The sequence below is a fragment of the Macrotis lagotis genome, chromosome X, assembly GCF_037893015.1.
Source record: "Macrotis lagotis isolate mMagLag1 chromosome X, bilby.v1.9.chrom.fasta, whole genome shotgun sequence".
NCBI classification, from domain to species: domain Eukaryota; kingdom Metazoa; phylum Chordata; class Mammalia; order Peramelemorphia; family Peramelidae; genus Macrotis; species Macrotis lagotis.
The window spans coordinates 54,978,326-54,999,729 of NC_133666.1; the positions used below are offsets into that span (position 1 = coordinate 54,978,326).

The 21,404-nt window shown below is 42.8% G+C and overlaps 1 protein-coding gene across 3 annotated transcripts in view; it reads left to right on the forward strand.

Moving 5' to 3' along the window:
- The first annotated feature begins 3,378 nt into the window (after positions 1–3,378).
- Positions 3,379–21,404, forward strand: part of DACH2 (dachshund family transcription factor 2) — a 400,510-nt gene continuing 382,484 nt past the window's right edge. For all 3 annotated transcript variants that reach the window (XM_074203764.1, XM_074203765.1, XM_074203766.1), the window contains exon 1: positions 3,379–4,106. In XM_074203764.1, the coding sequence (XP_074059865.1) occupies positions 3,379–4,106 (728 nt within the window). The remainder of the gene's footprint in view (positions 4,107–21,404) is intronic.

Genomic DNA, 21,404 nt, shown 5'->3' on the forward strand with positions numbered 1-21,404 from the left:
GAGGAAATAAATTGAGGCGGCTGGACTTCAAATAATTCCAATTTTTCCCCCTTTGGGATCTGCTTAAAGGCCCATCTTGGAAGCCTTTAACAGCACTTGATATTCTGCAGTCTCCAATCAGGTGGGCAGTACTTTAATTTTAATTAAAATTGCATCTGTCTTTCACAGACTCTTAATGTTAAACAGAATATTTTTTTTTCTTTAGGCATAAATTGGGCAAGCCCCCCCCATGTTATTGTGAAGTATTGAATTAGAAAAAAAATTGTTCATTGCATCTTGCATTTATTGCATGGTCAGTTATCTAATACCTACACTCACGATCTGGTTCAGTTCAATAATAATTTATTAAATCTCTACTATGTGAAAAGCAGTGTGCTAGAGCTGACTGGTTATAGCTACATGATGGTGGAATAGAAGCTTTTTTCTTTTTGTTCAAATGAGATAATGCATCTTGTTTGGTATTAATTTCCTTGGATTTATATATGCTGTGATAATCTGGCTCTTGCCTGATATTAATTCACAAACCTTGAGCATTTTTGAAGTTCCAGTATAGTCTGTCTCTCCATGGATAGTTGCTTCCCAAGGGTGCTGTTTTTACGGCAGCCTTTATGATTTTATATTGCTTCATGCCGTTCTAACAGGGTGTTGATGCACAAGGTTTCCTCTGGCCTTGGAGAAAATCAGCCTTATTTAGAGATATGTTTAGATTATGGTAGACATTAAAGTCAGAAGTGGGGGGACCTTTGTGTGGCATTTGATTGTGTCATTAATCCCAAAGCAAAAAAAAAAGTTTTCAAAATATAGGGAAAATGCAAAGAAAAACAGACTATGCCTTCTTAAATCTAAATGATCAAATCTTCCAGTTACAATTAGCACTCAATAAAATAACTAGGTAAGTGTTCTAAAAGTACAATGAACATGAAAGAGAATAATGAAGCCTGAGATCCTTTGCCTGTTGAAATATGTAAAGAATATATGTTATGTTATATATTATATTATATTATATTATATTATATTATATTATATTATATTATATTATATTATATTATAATGTATGTATAGGGGGCACTCAATGTCTTAATGATCAAATCTAATGCTAGTTTCAGTGTTCCTAGAATGTGAATGTTAATGAGAAAAAAATTAACAGAAAAAAATATGCTCTATCAGCCTTGTATAAATAAGACAGCAAACTCTGGTCCTTTTTGGAAATGACAAAGTGAATTTTGCTTCAGACTTAGGTCCCCCTTAGTTCTTTTTCTGTCTTACAAATAATGGGAAAAAAAACCCCAACACTTCTCCTTTCATTTTGGACATATTTCAGCATTTCTTTGGTTTCTAAGACCCAGACAGCAGAACAGTCACCTGCTGGTGTCCACATCAAACTCCCTAGGGAATGAAAGGATATTTATTGACTTGCAGCCTCGAGCCCAGGTGCAGCTATATCCAAGAGGAGACAGAGCCTTAGAAATCTGAAAGCAAAGCAGAGATAATAGATGGAGACATTTCAAAACAAAACAAACCTCCCCCCTCCAAAAAAATCGAGTCAATGCCGTGGTACTTAAAAATGCTTACAGGGGCCACTTATTTTAAAGCTTGGTTAAATAGCCTCTCTCTCTTTTTTTTTTGAAAGTAACTTCTATCTAGCCACCTGTTGAATAAAATTGCTCTTTGTCTTTAAAAAAAGTCTCTTGGAACACAGATCTCATTTTCAACATGATTTCAGTCCTCTTTGTCGAAACTGTGCTTATTCACCACTTCTCGACCTTTTCTCAAGCCACTAATTTTTGCATTCATCAACTGGAGGAAAGCCATTTAAAAATGGCTGTTGGCTGGGTCCCTTGCAGACAATTAGATAAAGGTTCCTTATCGCTGCATTTTCGAAGCCCCCATCACCTTAAGTGCCTAAGCAGTTTGATCGCAGTCTCAATTCAAAAGAAAAACTGAACAAAAAGGGTTGCTACAGCTAGGGGAACTTATATTATGGAGGCAGGAAAAGTAATCTTTGTTTAGACTTTTTTTTTTTTCCCCTTCTGGACATTCGCTGGTCTGTCTTCTTTGTGCTGCTAAGTATTTGCAAGGGCTGAAAAGGATTTTTGAAGCGTTTTGGGGACAAAAATAGGCAATGTATAAAGCAAAACCCCTTCATAGAATTTGGAAACTTTTGTATAAGGAACACCTGGCTGGCGTTGGCCTTGAACTTCGGCACTGGAGAGGAAAAAGGCCAAACAAAAACAATGCCCCTAGTCTGGCCCACAAAAGGCTGCATTACTTTGCCTTTGGGCCAACCTTAGAAAGAGTCTCGAAAAGGGTCCCGAAGGACTAGGCGCCAGCTGGCCTTGGGGTGGGAGGCAGACGCTCCTCCGAGTCTATCCTAGCCTCCGTTAGCCCGGCGCCGTGGGGCTTGCGCGGCGGGGCCGACCTCTTGCCTTGGAGGCCGGAGAGAAGGAGGAGAGATGCGAACCCTCGACAGAGAGCTGCTGCCTTCGAGGTGGGAGATCCTTGCCCGCGGTGCTCCGGGGGGCCAGACTTCTCCCTTATTGTGAGTTGAAACATAGAGGAAACAGATTTTTGTATTCTTATTTATGATTACTCAACTGCCCCGGACCCCGCTTCCTTTGCCGTACCCAGGAAGCCTGTGCACCTGAAGGGCGGGGGGGGGGGGGATCGGGGTTCGTTCCCGGCCAGCCGAGGGGGAGCCTCGAGCAAGAAAGCTTCGGAACCGTGAGGGGGCCCGATGGGCCGTGGGTGCGGACGCTCCCGGAGCGGGCTGCGGATCTGCGCTCGCCGGGTCTGGGGTGGCGGCTTTGGGAGCCAAGGGTGGCAGGTGGCGCTCCGGGCTCACCCCGGGAGCTGCTTCCCGGACCCTGGCTACCTGCAGAGCCGCGGAAGGCTGCGCGGGGCTATGTAAAGAAATGCGGAGTCGGGGGGAGAGAGGGAAAAAGAGAGAGGCACAGATTCAGAGAGAGACAGACGGACAGCGACAGAGAGAGCGCCGAACCCAGGGAGCTGAACGCCCCCCCCCCCCCACGGGGTCCGTCCCCATCCCCTAACGGAGCCCTGGTGGGACTCAGGTAGTGGGGCCGGGCCCCGAGACCCCGCCCCTCGTGCCGCTCGGCAGCCAGTGGGCGCACGCAGGAGCGGGCCGGCGGGAGGCGATTGGCCGCGGCGCGCCGTCAATCCGGGCAGGGGGGTAGAGCCGGGCCGTCGCGGGGGCCCGGGCTCACTGTGTGTGCGGGGCGTGGGAGGAGCGCCAGCAGCCCGTTCGGAGCCGGGCGGCCAGCAGTCGCGAGGCAGGCGGCCGGCCCCGGAGCGCCCGCGCACCCCGTGGCCTGAGACGCGCCCAGCCCCAGCGCAGGCACGGAGCGCCCCAGGCTCTCCATGGCTGTTTCAGCCCCGCCGGTGATCGCGGCCACTTCCAGCGGCGGCAGCGCCGGTGCCCCCGGGGGCTTGTTCCGGGCCGAGCCCCTCTACTCCAGCCCGGCCGAGTCCCCCCGCCTCACCCCGAGCATGCTTAACAGCTTCATCTCCTCCGGCGGCGCGGCTGGCGGGCTGAGCGGCGGCGGTGGCGGCGGCGGCCTGGGCGCGATGGGCGGCGGCCTGGGCGCGATGAGCGGCGGCGGCGGCGGAGGCGCCGCCGGGCTGAGCGTCCTGGGAGGCGGCGGCGGCGGCATGAGCGGCATGAGCGGCGTGAGCGGGCTGAGCGCGGTGAGCGGCGGCGGCGGCGGCGGCGGCGGCGGGCTGAGTCTGGCTGGGCTGAGCGGCGTCAGCGGCCTGAGCGGCGGGGCGAGCGGCGGGGGCGGCGGCGGCAACGGCAACGAGTGCAAGATGGTCGATCTGCACGGAGTCAAGGTGGCCTCGTTCCTGGTGGAGGGGCAGGAGCTCATCTGCCTGCCGCAGGTCTTCGACCTGTTCCTCAAGCACCTGGTCGGGGGCCTGCACACAGTCTACACCAAGCTGAAGAGGCTGGACATCACCCCGGTGGTGTGTACGGTGGAGCAGGTCCGGATCCTCCGCGGCCTGGGCGCCATCCAGCCCGGGGTCAACCGCTGCAAACTCATCACCAGGAAGGACTTCGAAACTTTGTACAATGACTGCACCAACGCCAGGTGAGCGCTGCCCCGGCCTCTCCCCGCGCCCTCGCCTCCGCGCTCCTCCCGTCCGCGCTCCCGGCTTCCCGGCGCTCCGACTCGGTGCTGGGCTCCTGGCTCGCCCGCGCCCGCCCGCCCCTCTTTTCCCCCTTCTTTCTTGGCCCTCGCTCTCCGTCCCTCTGTCTCTCTCTGGCTCCCCCCCTCTGCTTTCCCGTTCTTTTTCGAACGCTCCTTCTTTGCCCCTGCCGCCCCGTCCCCCGTCCCTGGACTAACTTGGAGCCCCCGGGAGTCCCGAGAGACATATCCCTCCCCTCCCCTGTCTCCCCCCGCTATACCCCTCCACGGTTTCCGCAGCCCTTGTGCAGCTCCTGTAGCCCCCCCCCCCGCCCCCCTCAGCACCCGAAATCCCAACTAATTTGCCTCTTTTCTTTTCTCTCCCGCTCCGGGTGGCGGCAGCGGCGGCCGCGGCAGGGGCCGGGGGCCGACTTGCTGCTGATTGCTGATGGCCAGACGGGCCGGCCAGCCCGCCGCCACCTGCGCGCACGCCCTGCCCTCACGGGCCGGGGGGGGGACTGGGAGGAGGCTGGGGATGGGGGGGCTCCCGCTCCTCCCCACCCCATCGCTGGCCTACGAGCCTCGCGCGTGTGAAAGCCGCGGGGCGCACACGCGGTGCGCTCCGGCTCCGATCGGCCCTGGGCAGCAGATTCCAGACGGCCATTTCTTACGTTTGGGGGGGGGGGGGAGCTCTGCGAAGGAAAGTGTGATGGGGGTGGAGCTGACTCGGAAACCCTGGCCACTTTGTGCAAAAGATGCTTTGGGGACTTCCCTGGGGGCACCCCTCGGGCAAAATAGTGAAAACACCATAGGGCAAACTGCTGTGCATCCCATCTATCCTACCCATCCGGCTGTCTGTCTGCGCGTCCATCTCCCCCATCTCATTTGTCCATTTTACTTCTTCTGTCTGTTTCCCCCCCCTTTCCATATAACCCGTCCTCTGCACCCCGCCTTCCGTGGGGGCTCGAGATGGCAGCTCCTAAACTATGAGGGTAGCCAGGAGAACGCATAAAAATGGCCAGTCGAGTCTCAGATGCAAACCCTCTGCAGATCGTGGCCACTTAGAGAGCACAACCAGGGTAGCCGGCTCCTTCCCCGCCTTTAGAACCCGGAAACTGGAGCATTATAGTACCGGTCCACACTGATCCTGGCCCCTCGAAGCTGCTTGGAATAAATCCTGGCTTCTCTTTGATCATCTATCGATCAGGCTGAGCTATTGGTTGTGCCAGCACCCTCTAAGGAAATTAGAGCCAGCGGGGCCACTAGCTACATCCCTCTCCGCCCTTAAGAATTCTAGGAAGTTCTAGGAGCCCCCCTTGCTTTCTCTCCCTGCCTCTTGTAGTCGCCAGCGCTCAAAGACCGAACTGAAAATAGTTTTTTCCCATCCACTGCTACAAAATCGGAGAGGGAGGCAATGGCTTATGGACATTGAAAGCCCACGGCCACAGACTCAGCTGAGACAAACTGTTGCTTGCTGCACAACTGACCACAAGCCCTCCTCCCCTCCTTTTCGGGGGAGACGATATCCTTCTGTGTTAAAGTCATGCAAAACAATCCAATTCCTGGGGAGCTCCTGCCTCATTTCCTGTCTATTGGGCTTAACATACCTGGATCCTGATGTCACTCGTGGCTTGGTCAATAATAGCCCACTTTGAAAGGACACCATGAGGCTTAAGCTGTGGTCTGCTCCAGGAGCACAGAGGAAATTTTGATTGACCACAAAACCCCTTTAATAATAGTGAGACTGACAGTGTTAGGGAAAGGACCAGAAGCTGTCTGTCTGTTTGTCTGTGTGTGTGTGTGGGGCATCTACTTCATTTCCATGACTTCAAAAAGACTAAACTATTCCCAACATGAAATTCTGCTCCGAATGAAAGCTTTCCCTTCTCTCTTTTCTCCCCAAGACAGGGAGGGCTCCATGACGTTGACCATTTATTACCTTGAGGAAATGCTATCCTTGGAGCCAATTTATATACTTTCCCTTTTTCAAAATCTGACATTCATTGAAAAAAGAAACTAGGGCAGGACCTTAGCCCAGCTTTAGGGCTGACTGCCTTAAAATGGTTGGATTCCAATTTCTTCCTGAGGAAAAAAACCCCAACAATAAACAAGCAGTTACTTTCTCGTAGTGTCTGGAGACAGATAGTCATGGAATAGTTTTTGGGTCCTGCTTTTATTGGTTTTTTTATATTTTGTCTTTGATGGTGTTTGCAAACCTAAACTCTTGACTTTCTTCATGTGTGTGTGTGTGTGTGTGTGTGTGTGTGTTTGTTTATACATAGAAAAACTGGAAATGAATCTCTTTTTTGCATACAAGTTGGTTGTACCTCTCTTCACGTTGTGCTCCCCTATCTGAATTTTCTGACAGTATAAAGACTGTGCTTCTCTGTATTTGAGTGAAATGAAGAAAGCTCTTTAGAACACAGATCGTTTGACTTTTTAGGTGTGAAATAACAGTCTTTGTGTATTTTAATATTTCAATGACACCGGATTTGATAATTAACCACACTCCTCATCACATTTAACGGGAAAAAAATCACAATATAGCAAAAAGTGCCATTAGTTAGCTGAGTTCTCACTGATTCATTCCAAACTCTTCTTTGTGTGTTGGGTGAAAAACATCCCTCGGCTCTTTGCATCTTCATTCTAATTATTTCTTCTGGAGAAAGAAGGAGCTGGGAAAGAAAAGGAGCAGGAGCAGGGCTGAGGAGGGCCAAAAGAAGGAAGATGGATATTGAAAGCCAGGAGGAGTTGAAACCCGGGTAGGGAGAACAAAGATTGAGAGCACAGAGATGCAGTTGAAGGGAATGAGTGAAAGATGTGGCTTCTGATGAGAGGATTCTGTTGCTGAACCCAAGATCTCTTAGCAACTTCGAGTTTAGCCAAAGAAAGTAAAGATCAAAGAAGGGAGATTGAGTCAGTGGGAAAACTCACAAGTTGGATCCCTTTTTAGCTAGAAGATTACTCTCCTGCTAATAATTTTTAAAAAGGAAGACTATTTCCTTTGGAATCCATAGACACTTTTCTTTTCTTAAACAATGGGCATGATTTTCCTCTCACTGTACTACTATTGGGGGGAAAAGAAATGAAAACCCTGAATTTTGAAATTTTAATTTGTTGTTTCACCACACATTCTCCACTATAATGGATCAGGTTGTATTGGGGTGAGGTCACTGGACCAGATGTTTATAACTGGAGCTTAATTAGCTCTGGTCCCTTGGAAAGTCCTCCAAGCTGGGCGATCACAGGTACTAGTGGCTAATCTTCAGTATCTAGCTATTAGCCACTTTCTAGCTTTCTTTATAAAGTTCTCTCCCCGGAGAAGAAAAGTTGGGCCAGAATTACCTGCCCCTTAAGGAAAAGGAAGCTTCTTGGCTCTACCTTGTTTTACCACATGATGCCGATTTGACATCGTGGCAGAGTCAAAGGACTGGATTCCTCTGTAACTTGGAAAATGAATTTCGGACTAAGCAGGTTAATTTTCCAGATGAATGGGAACACAATATCCAAGATGCCAACTAACTTAAGAAGTTGCTGCCTATTTAAAAACTTTTTTCCCCCTAGATAAAAATACAGTCATCTCAAATTTATGTAGCTATCTTTTCTTAGAGCTATGTGTAGAAAGCAAGCACATTTGCCTTTGTGTCTCAGTTAATCACCCTCACTCAATAGAAATGTTCTCATTAGTGCTTTAAAAAAATAACCCAAAACTAAACTCAAAAAAGAAAAATTCCCAAACCTACCATAAGGACAGCTCAATACTTAAATTATCCTATGCCACCAGCTGCATAAAAGTCACACTCTCAGATTCTCTTGCTAATGCTTTTTTTTATTAAAGATCCAACAGATTTATTGTTATTTTGCCATTTGATTGGTTTTAAATGGATATTTGAAAAAACAAGAGTGATCTGATTTAAAAAAATTATAATATATTAAGTGACTTCTCAAGATAGTCAAACATAGAAATTCAGATTTCCCTAAAGAAAAAAATGTAAAGCTTCAATTTTATCTTGGCTTGTTATCATTTCGCTGTAACCACTGGATCATGCAGTTAGTTAACATGACTTTTAAAACCTTTTGCAATTATTTTTGAAAGCTGGATCCTGATGATCAAACATCCCTCAATAGATCCAGCCTTATTTTGCATGAATACTTCATGCCCAACATAGAACAGCACATCTTCTCCCGAAAATGAAAGTTTGTCAGCCACAGTAGGAACATTTTGCGTGACTTTTTGCTCTTGTTCCCAAACAATAAAAGGATTTAGGATTGAATGTAGGCAGTAAATGTAGCTATTGGAGTGTACTGGCTAACGGGGGTGTAGCCCTGTTGTCTATTAAAAGCAGACACCTAGTCACCAATGCTCCCTGGCTTTTATTAGGGGAGTGATGTCAAGGCTATAATGAGGGCAGGCCAGCCTTGTGCCTGTACACGGGGCCTTCTATAGAAGTGCATCCTGATTTTAAATGGATCTTTCTGGATTCGCAACCTGTTTGGTTGTATACAACCTTTCCCAGAGAATGCAGCTGGCTTATCCTTATTTGTCCAAATGTAACCATTTAGTGGATCATTAAATAAATGGTCAATGGTATGATGTCCTCATTTTGGGATAGTTACATACAGTAATAGCTTCATTAAATAGAATAATTATGTAGAGCAAAATTTGGGAGTCTTGGTTTTCCAACCTAGTGATATTTTATTTTATTTTATTTTTTTAAAAAAGGAAATCCCTAATACTTGTGGCAAATAGCAAGTGTGACATCTTTGCCCCTTTCTTGTGGAACCTTATTTGTCTTAATAAAATCCTTAGATGCTTTAAAAATGCCCCCGGTAGGCAAATTGAATTGGAAGGAGCCCTAATCGAAATAAATTGCATTTCAGTTGGCAGTATGAGTTTCGATTAGTAATTTATCCTGCGTTTTTCAAGCTACAAATGATGCCGATTTCACCCTTCTCAAAATTTCAAATTTGCCTTATAATCTCCCTGCAGTGAACAGAAAATAGAAAAACGCTATCTATGTTTCTGGAGAACTCCCCCCCCCTCCCAACAGCAAAACAATTAGGTATTAATGCTATTCTTGTTGCATATTCAAAAGGCCTTGGCGAGCAGTTTTCTTCCTTTTTCTCTTTTCTCCATTGCAACCTGCAAAAGTCTTCACTGTCACTTCAAATCACACAATTCTCCGGAGATAAAACAACATTTAACCACACTTGCTTGGGGAGGGAAATTGAGCATTTGCACCCAATAAGCCTGATTGTGGAACTGCATGCAAATGGTGTTTTGATTTATCTCTTTTGCACTTTTTTTCCATTTGAATTGATCTTGCATTAATTTCGCCAAGCGGCTCTGGGAGGCTGCAGATGTTGCCCTGTGTTTAATAAATCAATGAGACAGATCTGAATGAATCACTTCAGATGGATTCTCTGCTCGGTTTGATGTCTAGATGTTATTCTTAGCTTGTTATCATGACAGATGCATTAATGTTCCCATACTCTGCCAGCAATGTCAGAGAGATTGAAGCTTTTAAAGTGGCGGTATCCCCTTTTTTTCCCAGTTTTTTTTTTTGCCGGCGTAGCTAGATTGTTTATTAGGAATCTCAGAAAAATAAAGACTAAATTATGAGCTTATTCTGTGAAAATTAATAAACTTTCTCCTAGAATGGGAAGTTGAACAGGTATAATTTTCTGCAAAATCGTTAGCTATCTCAATATGGTAGAAATCGATATTTAAAAAATCTAAATATAGTGGTGCTTCTTAATAATGCAGCCATTTTCTCCACATTAATATTTCATTATGCTGAGAATGATGAGAATGAGTCATATAAGATTGGGACACATTGCAAGTGTCATTATATATAGAAGAGCATTGTATCCAAATTGATTACAGAAGGATGTTAGTTTTTTAATCCTTTCTAATAAGCCGCTTGGTGGCTTCATGCAGCTGCAGTGCACTTTTATCAAGGGATTTGGAAGTCCTTCAGGATTTCTTTAGAGAAAGAAGTAGCCTGTCCACGAGACAATCCTTATTTCTTTACTGGGGAGTGCGGAGGATTTTGGAAAGATGTTTTCTTCTTCCTGTCAGTCTTCTTCCTAGTCAGTCATGAACTGTTGGTCTTTAAAGATTCCATCTAAGAACCTGTAGAACATAAATCTTCCATATCTCCCCAATTTATTGCTGGTTTTCCCATTGTAAACCAAAAAGAACTTTGAGGGGTTTTTTTTGGCTGAAATTGGTCCTGTTGGAAATATGCCTCCACTCTCTCTCTCTCTCTCTCCCTCTCCCTCTCCCTCTCCCTCTCTCTTTGAAGAGAAGAAACTTTGGACAGAGTTTGAATTGGCAAATTTTATTGCCCCCCTCCCCCGGATTTTGATACTTGTTTAGTATCAAATGGGGAAATGGTCGCTTAATAATAAAGAAAAATTCCAGTCTTTACAAAGACAGGGTTTAGTTTCATCTCAGGCAGCCTGGTATGATTGAGACTTAAACAGTTGATCCAGGTCGAGCTCTCTGCTGACCTGTTTGTTGTCTTGCCTTACTTAGTCTAACACCATATAATAAAAATGCACATTTCTTCCCAAATAAACTGAATCTCTCCCTGTCTCTATGTCCCTTTTTTGCTGCTCCATGGAGATGGGGAAAACCAGGAGGGGTTGTTGAATGCTCTGTTCGAGTCTCCATCAGTTTCCATCAGAGGATCATCCTGAGAGCATCAGGGTAATCTTGGAAGCCGGGGGTGCCTATATTTATCGAGAGTGAGAATCTGTTTTCAAGGGAAATTCGTCAGCTCCCTCTCCTGCTTCAAGGTGGTGAGGTGCTTGTGCTATGTATGACCTACCTTCTCTTGAGCCACATATGATGCTAATTGAGAAAATGCTCAGGCCTTGGAGTTGTAGAGGAAGCAGCTTCTCCCTCACTCCAGTCCCTGCTGGTTTCCTTTCTGATCAGCAGCTAGTTCCTAGATCCAAAGGCTAGTGTCCCTCGTAGGAGTTGTTCTGCTATATACCTTGGCACCTTGAAATAAAACACAGAAATTGGACTTGTGTAGTCCGTGCTTGAGCAGTCTACAATGCTTGTAGTTTATGGTTAGTCTGTGACAGCGCCTAAGGCTCTCCAAATGTTAATGAATAAATGAATGAATAAATGATAGCTAGCTAAAATTTGCTTCTTGGCTTGATTTTTCCCCATTAGTCAAAGTTGTTCCTGTAGATGATTGGAAGTTGAAATAAAACTGTTTCCTAAGGTATACAGTGGTTAAAAAGACATTAATCTTGCGATTTTAATTTCATTATTGAAAGCCTTAGCGGTCAGGACAAAAAGCATTTCTGAGAGACCTGCAGAAGGGCACAAAAATCCAGTGTTTTGAAGAGTGGAGATTGGACCAGCAAGGAAGGGAACTGTTTAAAGAGAATGTTCAATTTCATTGTCTCTATGTGAACTTTGAAAAGATTTTCTTATGCTCTGATTAAACCTGAATTCCAAAGTATAACTAGTTCACTGCCTCATAATGGTCCTTAGTGATTAGAATTTAACCTTGATATCACAATGACCCCTTGGGGCCATGCATTTTGGATTTGGGTTTCTGGTTGGCCAAATCTGGTCCTTCAGAGTGAGATGATAAGACTTGTCTGGGTGTTAGATTTTTTTTCTATAAATTGAATTAGAAAAACTGGAATTCATTAACCAGAATGCTTTCCTTTTTGTTTTGTATCTGACAGGTTCTTAGACCTGAACCTTAGATGATAACATGTATATATCTCTATTCTTTATTTTTTTAAATGCTTTTTCTGAACATGCTTACCTTTTTCAGGTAGAATTTATATTTTAAAAATAGAGTTCACTTTGCTCTAAGAACTCCACAAGATAAAATTACTTTGAACTATCCACCATTTTGACCCATTGCATTTATTGGGCTTATTAGCGCCAATTGTGGTAAAACCTTAGTAATTACCTGACTGGGAAAAAAGCAAATGACAGGAAAGGAAAAAAATGAGCCAATGCTAGTCTTTTTATTGTCGTACAATGATTTTTTTTTTAACCAAGTCGACTGCTTAACAGTGTATAATGTAGTATGTATGTAAAGGTATAAAACGTTCAATTGCAATCATGTCCAATGGTCTTATCAGGTTGTTTGCAACTGATATCTGGTAACAGCATTTTAGACCACATTTAGTCTCTCTGCTATTTATGTGATGGGTTAAAAAGAAAAAGTAATATTGATCTGTCTCCGGATTAAAGTTTGAAATCGGCAACAGCCTGAACACAAAAGGCTTTTTTTTATGATTTCTCAGCTTGCCATTGATCTCCTAGTTTTATTGCATTCATTATTTATTAAAAGAATTTGCAAGCTAAACATAACGTTAAGCTAGTTTGCACACAGGGACCGCACTTAGGAAATTGAATGGAAATTGCATTAGAGATGAACATCTGTGCTATTTTTCCACTCGTGTGTTTATGGGTTTGTCTAAAAGGTGTATTGGATTAACAGTTATAACCATTATTGCTTGCAGCAATATGTTAGATTCTTAGCATTTCAGTTGTTTTGGGAGGAAGTCTGGCTCTCACTTGTCCAAAAGGACAAGACAATATTTGGACTGGTCTAGTTCTGTGTGTTTTATTAATGCATTATCTGCATGTCTCAATTTGAGGTATCCTGTTGGATTAAAATAAGAATACAGTATATATCTAGTGAGAATTTAAGACTTTACTTATTTCATGAAGGTTTCTGGTAGCAGCATAAATTACATACCTCTAATGGCACATTTTACAGTATGTTTTCCAAGCCTTGAGCCTAAATGCAATATTAATAGCACACCAAACTTAAAGTATATAAAGCCTTTTGATATGTCTAGCTATAAAATGACATTACTATAAATAGAGTTGAGGCCTTGATCCATCCAGTGTGTGTATACAGAAGAGCCTTGAAAAGTTATATAGAACTCCCCCAGTAGCTGGAGTTCTGTATGATTTTGGCTCTAACTCACATCCGAGGAACTTGAATGAGCAGAAGCTTCCAGTGCCTCATCTTCTTTACCCCGTGGTCTCAAAAATCATACCACTAAACTTAATTTTGCCCAAATTCTACATTTGAATGATTTCTATTTGGAACTGGAATCCCAGACAGCTTCTTTTCTTAGCAGTTTTCATGCTAAGATCACACGATCTTGGACTTAGATATAATGGAGGTTCATAAAGTATCTCCATACTTTTCTGGTATCCCCCCTCTTTTCAGGGGTGCAATTTCACATTAGGTTTAGAGTTAACAAGTAAGGTAGATGGGAACCACATGATATCACTCCTTTCTTCCCATGTAGTTTTTTTGCTAAATTGTGAAATTCACGTAATTATTTTCTGTGATGCTTTTGATTTGTCTTGAAACATCCTTTTCTTTACCTCTTGTGTTCTAATTAATGAATAATAGGTATGTATTTTTTTAAATCTTGGAATTTTATCAGGCATATTTAACTGAAAGAAATGAGGATTTTTCACATATCAGAGAAGATAGTTCATTTCTTCCCCCCAACAAACACAGAGGCTGCTGATGTGTTATAAATAGAATGCACATCAGGAGGGATTGGAGTGAACCATTTATTTCCACTTCATAGCGGCCATGTTCAGTTGACCTGGGGATTCTTGCTCTACTCTGTATTTGATGTGAAGTATAAGAGGTTCTGTGGCTTACACAGTTAATCAGAAGACTCATTCTCTTAAATATTTGTATATTCAGTTATTTGCTTTGAAAGCTCATAGCTATGGATGGAGAAATATTAAGAATTTACCATAAATTTGTGTGGTTACTTAACCATTCAAATCTTAGCTTAGAATTGGATTTGCTTTGCTTATGGTCATATACAACATCCTAGCCAAGGTGGGTGGAAGGGTGGGGAGAAACCAATGACAAAAGCACCAATACAGATGAAAGAATGTGCTTTGATAACAGAGATTTCAAAATCCCTTGATCCTCAGTGTAAATATTTTTAGAAAACAGGCTAAGAGATGGAATCATACATGAATAAGTATTTATTTATTTAGATTCTGTTTAACTGGATGTTTTGAAAATAGTCTGTGATCAGCTAAGCCCCTAGACGTGCTTAGCTCTGCATTTATGAACATTTTGTAGGTTTTTGAAGGAGGAGGCGGGGGGGGGGCCTTGTTCTGTTGGTGAGTGATGGAAGCTATAGCCTACAGAATAGTCATGTTTACTTTGAATATATTTTAGAGCTAATATTATTCATTCAACAAGTATTTGAATATTTACTTCTATATTTTGTCAGCGAGAACAATAATATTCTTTAGAAAACTTGATCCCAAATTCTTAGCTTTCTCTTAGCAAGTGTAGATAGTGCACTTTGTTGTTGCTGTTTGCCCTTTTGTCTTGGAGAGGATCACAGTATCGGGAAGGTGATTTTGTGACTTGCGAGTGAATTGGATTTATTGATATATATGGAATGAGTGTCTAGTCATCCATGTTCATGGAAAGGATTGGTAATCTGGACAATATGAAATCGTGAAAGGACCAAATAATTGTGTTTCACCTTGTCACAGAGTACACTTTTAACTTTTGCAGAAGATTGACCTTTCTCATTAAACTTAGCTTTAACATAACAATGAGTTTTTATTTTCTGAGTCTGAGTATTGACCAATGGCAGGGAGATAATGCCTGTGAGGATTCCGAGTGGCAAGAGCAGATAAGGCTAGAATTGTTTGTGGATTACTCTTGAGGTGAATCAAACACTTGTTGGCATATAAGGATGTGTGAGTGTGGGAATACATATGCATTTTCTATGTAGATCTATGTCTGTGCTGTTTGTTTACACATGTATCTTTCTGTGGTCATCTCACTGGGTATATCTGTGGAATATCAAAATGCTAATGTTGAGCACTGATTACCAAATAAAAATATTGTACTTGTTCATTCTCTTCTCTAAAATAGCAGGGAAGCCTTGGAAAGAGTACTGAACTTGCGAATCAGATTTAGTTTAAGCCCAGGATTATGTGTTTTTGAGCTGGCTATCATCTAGTCTGACCCCTGGAGGGAGGCAACTAGGTGGTCCATTGGGTAGAGCTAGAGCCCTGGGCCCAGTGTCTGGAACAACAGAGTTCCATTTTGTCCTTGTACACTTAAATAGTTGTGTGACCTTGGTCAAGTCACTCCATCTCTATCTGCCTTAGTTTCCTTGACTGTAAAATGAGGATAAGAATAGCATCTAACCTCTAGGGTTGCTGTGAAGATCAAATGATTATAAAGCATTTCTAGCATGGGGCTTGGCCCATCGTAGTTGTTCATCAGTGTTTTATTCTCTCCCCTTCCTCATTTTATAAATGAAATGATTTGTATTGGGCTTTACAAGTAGTAAAATGTCAATCATTAGTTGAACCTATGGCTTTTGATTTCATATGAACTGAACTTTCTACTCTGTTATTTTGTGAAATGCTCTGAGCCTGTTTCCTTATCTGTAAAATGGGGGAACTCACATGTGCCCCACCAACCCCCCACAGGGTTATTGGGAAGTTGAAACATGATAAGAAAAGTAAAGCTTCCCATAAATAAAAGCTCCAGAGCCTCACGGCTTTCATTAGGAATTCTAATATGATTGGTCAAGTCAGTTCAACTACTTTGAGCCTCAGTTTCATCGTCTGGAAAATGGAGGGAAATAATGACGAAGTGAATGTATAAAGTGTAATAGAAATTGATAGTACCTGCTTGACATGGTTTATGCATGATGATCAAGTGATATAATATCAGCTATTGTTCTTGTTATTGGGAGGAGGGGAGAAGCATTAATGTTGTGCCTGGGAGCTCCCAGGCCCCAAGTCTGTTCTTCACAAGTATGACTTCATTTGATCTCACAACCCTGGGAAGTAGGTGCTATAATTACCCTCATTTTACAGAATGAGGAGAGTGAGGTACAGAGAGGTGAAGTGATTTGCTCAGGGTTCTGAGGCTAGATTTGAACTCAGTTCTTTCTAACTACAGATTCAAGCCTGGCTGACTGAGAATGCCAGTGGAAAGTCTTCAGGTGCCAGTTGACCTCTATGGTCTCTGGAGGGCCCTTCTAACTTTGAGATTCTATGAACCAATCTCTCCCTTGCATTCTGATCAGTTGATTATTGAATAAACATATTCATTTTCTTATCCTGGCATTAGAATGGAAAGAATTAATGTGTTTATTACTATATAAATAGTTATTTTATTTTTTTATGGGTACAGAGACATTTGACAACCACATAAATTGTATTTTTTTCCTTCAAAGGTCAGTCACAATGACTTTGGATCTTAGATTGAGGATTTAATGGGCATTAAGAGAACATTTAGTACAGCTCCCAGTTTTTGTGGATAAATAATCTCTGACCCTGAGAGGGAAGGTCATTTGTGAGAATTTGCACTCAAGTCCTCTAATCTCTAGTTCAGTTCTTTTTGTTATATTGCACTGTTGCTTCTCTCCCAAGTGTTCTGGGGTGGGAGGGGTAGGTCCAATTCTGAGCTCTTTACCCCCTGGAGGTTCCAACCATTCATGCTAGTACCATGATGGGAGCATGTGAAGATAAGTCTCAGAACTAACCCTTGTTAGGTAGCTAGTGAAGGGGGACATGGGGACTCCTGGGTACCAGAAATGTCATTTTCCTGTAGATGAGTTTATGACTTCAGAAGTTGTGACATCATTTGAATACTTACTGTCCCTACAAGACGACTTGTATGGCATTGTTAAATGTTACTTTGTGTGTGTGTGTGTGTGTGTGTGTGTGTGTGTGTGACTATGTCACTGTCCATTGCCATGAATGAATGGCATTATTGTCTATCTTTTTTGGTGGGGGGCAAGGCAATGGAGTTAAGTGGCTTGCCCAAGACCACACAGCTAGGTAATTATTAAGTGTCTGAGGCCAGATTTGAATTTAGGTCCTCCTGACTCCAGGGCCGGTGCTCTATACACTGCATCACCTAGCCACCCCCAATATTGTCTGTCTTTGAACTGAATGGAAACTCTTGATGTTAATGTTTTACTGGGATTTGGGAAACAGTTTCATAGCTTTTGAATATATAAAAAATGAGGCTAAATTCTTTGTGAATGTCAAATGTTACTTGTTTTCAGTTGGGAATATATATATTTCTATTATTTACATCTTTATGTATCTCTATATATGCATATACATATATATATATATATATATATATATATATATATTTGAAAGACCAATTTGAATCATTGTGTTGAAGAGAATATAATGATCATTTTTTTCTTTGGATTAAATTACCACGTAGGCAGCCTGATTTTTAAATTTAGAAACTCTACATTGCCAGTGTTTTGGGGTTTAATTTAGTTTCTTGGAAAACAAATGTTAAAGTCTAAAATTATTTGTGGCGTCCTTCCCAGTGTTGTTGTTAATACTTTTAAAGTGTGCCCCTGATCAAGTCTCAGCAGCACAGTAGTAGTGCTGTGGCCAGTTGAGCTGGCTGTGGTGGCTCCGCTGAAGAGGGCGGGAGTGGAGGGACCTAACAAGTGCTTGATCCAGCACAATTTTGGAGTGGTCAGCATCCTCACAAGCTTATTTCTATCTCAGGAAGTTGTACTTCTTGGAGGAAGGATTGGAAAGGGGCGCTTTATTAAGGAGGAGATTGTTTCAGGTGACCTGGACATTGCATAAAAGTTAGTAGTTTGAAATTGGATTGGGTGGCTAGAGAGGTTTTGGATAAATTTGAGGACGAAGGATCAAAGGAGGATTCCCCTGTGGGACCTCTGACACTAGTTGTGTGACTCTGGGCAAGTTACTTCACCCTATTTGCCTCAGTTTCCTCATCTGTAATAGGAACTGGAGAAGGAATTGTTAAACTTTTTCAGTATCTTTGTCAAGAAAATCTCAAATGGGATGACACAAGAGTCTGACATGACTGAAAATGACTTAACAACTAAAGTTCTCAGCTGGAAATGTCAAGAAATGCTTAGATACACTGGGTAGACCTATCATGTAGGGGTTATAGTCAAACACAGACAAGATTTGCACAGGATGAGAACATGTGGATGTGTAATTACATCTTCAATTTGATTCTCTCATTAATGGTGTTGTGGTGAGTTTAGAGATAGCTATAGAGGGTTGGAGGGCTCAAGGTCAGAATCCACAGTTTAGACTAGCTATTCCAAAGCCATAGGCAACTGATAAGAAAGCTTAAAGGGATAGGGAATGCTGGGTAACTGATAGATGAAAGGGAACTTGATTCAAATACTTCATTGTGAAGAGGGAAGAATGAAACGGCATTTGCTGATCCACTGGTGGCCCATTTCTGAAACCAAGATCAACCTGAAGGTGCGTATTGTGGTTACTGGGAGCCAAGATACTCCATTGGGCAGACTTATTCCACATTTTCTTATTCCCCTCTGCATACTCAGCAGTCTGGGCAGACTGACCTTTTTGCTGTTCCTGCCCCTGAGAGACAATGAGGTCTAATGGCTAGAGGGCCTCTCTCTGATATTTTGGAAGACCTGGGTTTGTCCTGCTTCTAATACACACCAGTTGTAGCACACTGGTTGTGTAGCCCTGACGTCAGTTTACCCAGGCAGTGCTTTAGGCCTCCCACTATTGTATAATAGGTTGAATTCTGGACTTAAGAAGATCGACCCAGGGATTAACTTGGTCATTTCACCAAGATCAAGGAAAGACAAGATGAGAATTCATATCTCACTTCACAAAGTAGCTGTGTGACCCCGGGAAAGTTTCCTAACCCCTCTGAACCTCTATGATTACTCTTTTTCAGCTCAAAATCTGTGATCTCTCCATCCTTCTGTCCATTGTTTTCTTTAAAATATTTTCATTCAGGGGCAGCTAGGTGGCACAGTGTCAGAGTCAGGAGGACCTGAGTTCAAAGCCGGCCTCAGACACTTAATAATTACTTAGTTGTGTGACCCTGGGAAAGTCACATAACCCCATTGCCTTGCCAAAAAGCAAACAACTTAAAAACAAAAAAAAAATTTCATTCAAAGCATTTTAGAAATAGTGTGATACTTTACATGTTCCAATATGGATGTTCTTAAAATTTTGTGAAAATTAATTCTGATCTGCGAATCAGTTTCTTTTATGGACTAGGAGGAGAATCAAGAAATCAGGATATTCAAGAACACAGAATTTGAGGGGAGTTACGAGGCTACCAACTCCAGCCTGTACCCTCACCAACATCTCTAACCCCTGGGTCATTCCAGTCCAGTAGCTCTGATGCTTGCTAGTCTTTCATATATTGGAAGATTGCTAATTAGCTAGCCTTTCATATACTCGAAGATTGCTAATTAGCACTTCAATGCTAGCCTGCTAGGATCCCTGGAATTTATGAGATATTAATTTAATTTAAAATTTTAAAACTTGTCAAATGAAAATTTGTGACTACTCATCTTCCTAAGCCATCCAGAAAGGTGATTCCTCCCCCCAATCCTTGTTATACTAATATACTCCAGCCTCCCAGCTTTGGCTTTAGTCTGCTCTTTCACTGTCCTCCCTCTGCCTCTGAAGTGCTAGTCAGCCTTCATGAACCTTGGTTTGAGAGTCAAAACACACGAATTGAGTTTAGATTCTTCCACTTAGCAGCTATATGATCTCTGAAAGTCAGTTTCTTCATCTCTAAAATTCAAATAATGATAATTTATTAGCAGTGGTGTCAAACTCAAAACAGAAACAAGCACCACTAATCTGCATATGGAGATCCCTGGGGATTACACATTGGCTTACTTTTAAAATCAAATATTATTTATGATTTTTAAATTTTTATTTGTTTTGTTAAATAGTTCCCCATCACATCAGAATCTGGTTTGGGTCAGACTTGTGGGCCTCATGCATCCAGCCCCAAGTTCAACACCTCTGATATGCATTTGCTTCCACTAGTTGTGACTAAAGTGTAGTCCAAGGGGCAGTTAGGTGGTGCAGTCGATAGAGCACCGGCCCTGGAGTCAGGAGGACCTGCCCTCAGACACTTAATGATTACCTAACTGTGTGACCTTGGACGAGTCACTTAAAACCATTGCCTTGCCAAAAAAAAAAACACAAAAACCCCTCAAAGTGTAGTACAATCCCAGTTTAATTCTTTTTTTAATGGTTTTTGCAAGTCAGTGGGGTTAAGTGACTTGCCCAAGGTCATACAGCCAGGCAATCATTAGTGTCAGAGGTTGGATTAGAACTCAGGTCCTCCTGATTCCAGGACCAATGCTCTATCCACTGCGCCACCTAGCTGCCCTCCAGTTTAATTCTTATCCTGCTGAAAATTCCACTCTGGGCTGAAGTGGCATCTCCCTTCTCTGAACTTCATTGCAGTCTTGGCTTGTCCACTTCATCTGGTTGTTAATCATGTATTGTTTTATGACAACTCTTCATTTATTGTCTTGAAATGTTATTTCTTTCTTTTTTTTAAAGGTTTTTGCAAGGCCATGAGATTAAGTGACTTAGTGACTTGTCCAGGATCACACAGCTAGGTAATTGTTAAGTGTCTGAGATCAGATTTGAACTCGGGTTCTCCTGACTCCAGCACTGGTGGTCTATCCACTATGTCACCTAGCTGCCCCAGGGATTGGAAAGACTTTTTTTTTAGGCAGTGGGGTTAAGTGGCTTGCACAAGGCCACACAGCTAGGCAATTCTTAAGTGTCTGAGGTCACATTTGAACTCAGGTCCTCCTGACTCTAGAGCTGGTGGTCCATCTACTGCGCCACCTAGCTGCCCCAGGGATTGGAAAGCCTTTATTTTTTTATTTTTTAGGCAATGGTCTTAAATGACTCGCCCAAGGTCACACAGCTAGGCAATTATTAAGTGTCTGAGGTGAGGCCTTCCTGACTCCAGGGCCGGTGCACTATTCACTGTGCCACCTAGCTGCCCCTTAAAATGTTATTTTAATATTTCCTTGTCATTTCTCTCCTTGTGCATTTGCATTTTCTCCCCTACCCTAAAGACACTTCTCAGTATCCCCTTTTCTCTTATCTTCATAGTACCTAGAAGAGTGCTTCCAGTGGTGACTTGATGACTTAGAATTCTTAGAGTTTCGTTTTTGAGGCTGATCTGTTGGAATAAGCATAAGGCATTCTTAAATATATTCAATGGAAGAAAACATTATTCTGGTGTTTGCTTATTGGACACTTCTCTTGGACAGTAGGCATATTAGGATTATTGGTCGATAGCATCAAAACTTCTTTAACCATTGAGTACTAGAAGAAGGCACTGTGGATTTTGCACCCACCAGGTAGGAAACACCATTTTCTTTGTGTATGTGCATATTTTTGGTTCTACTACTTCTCTG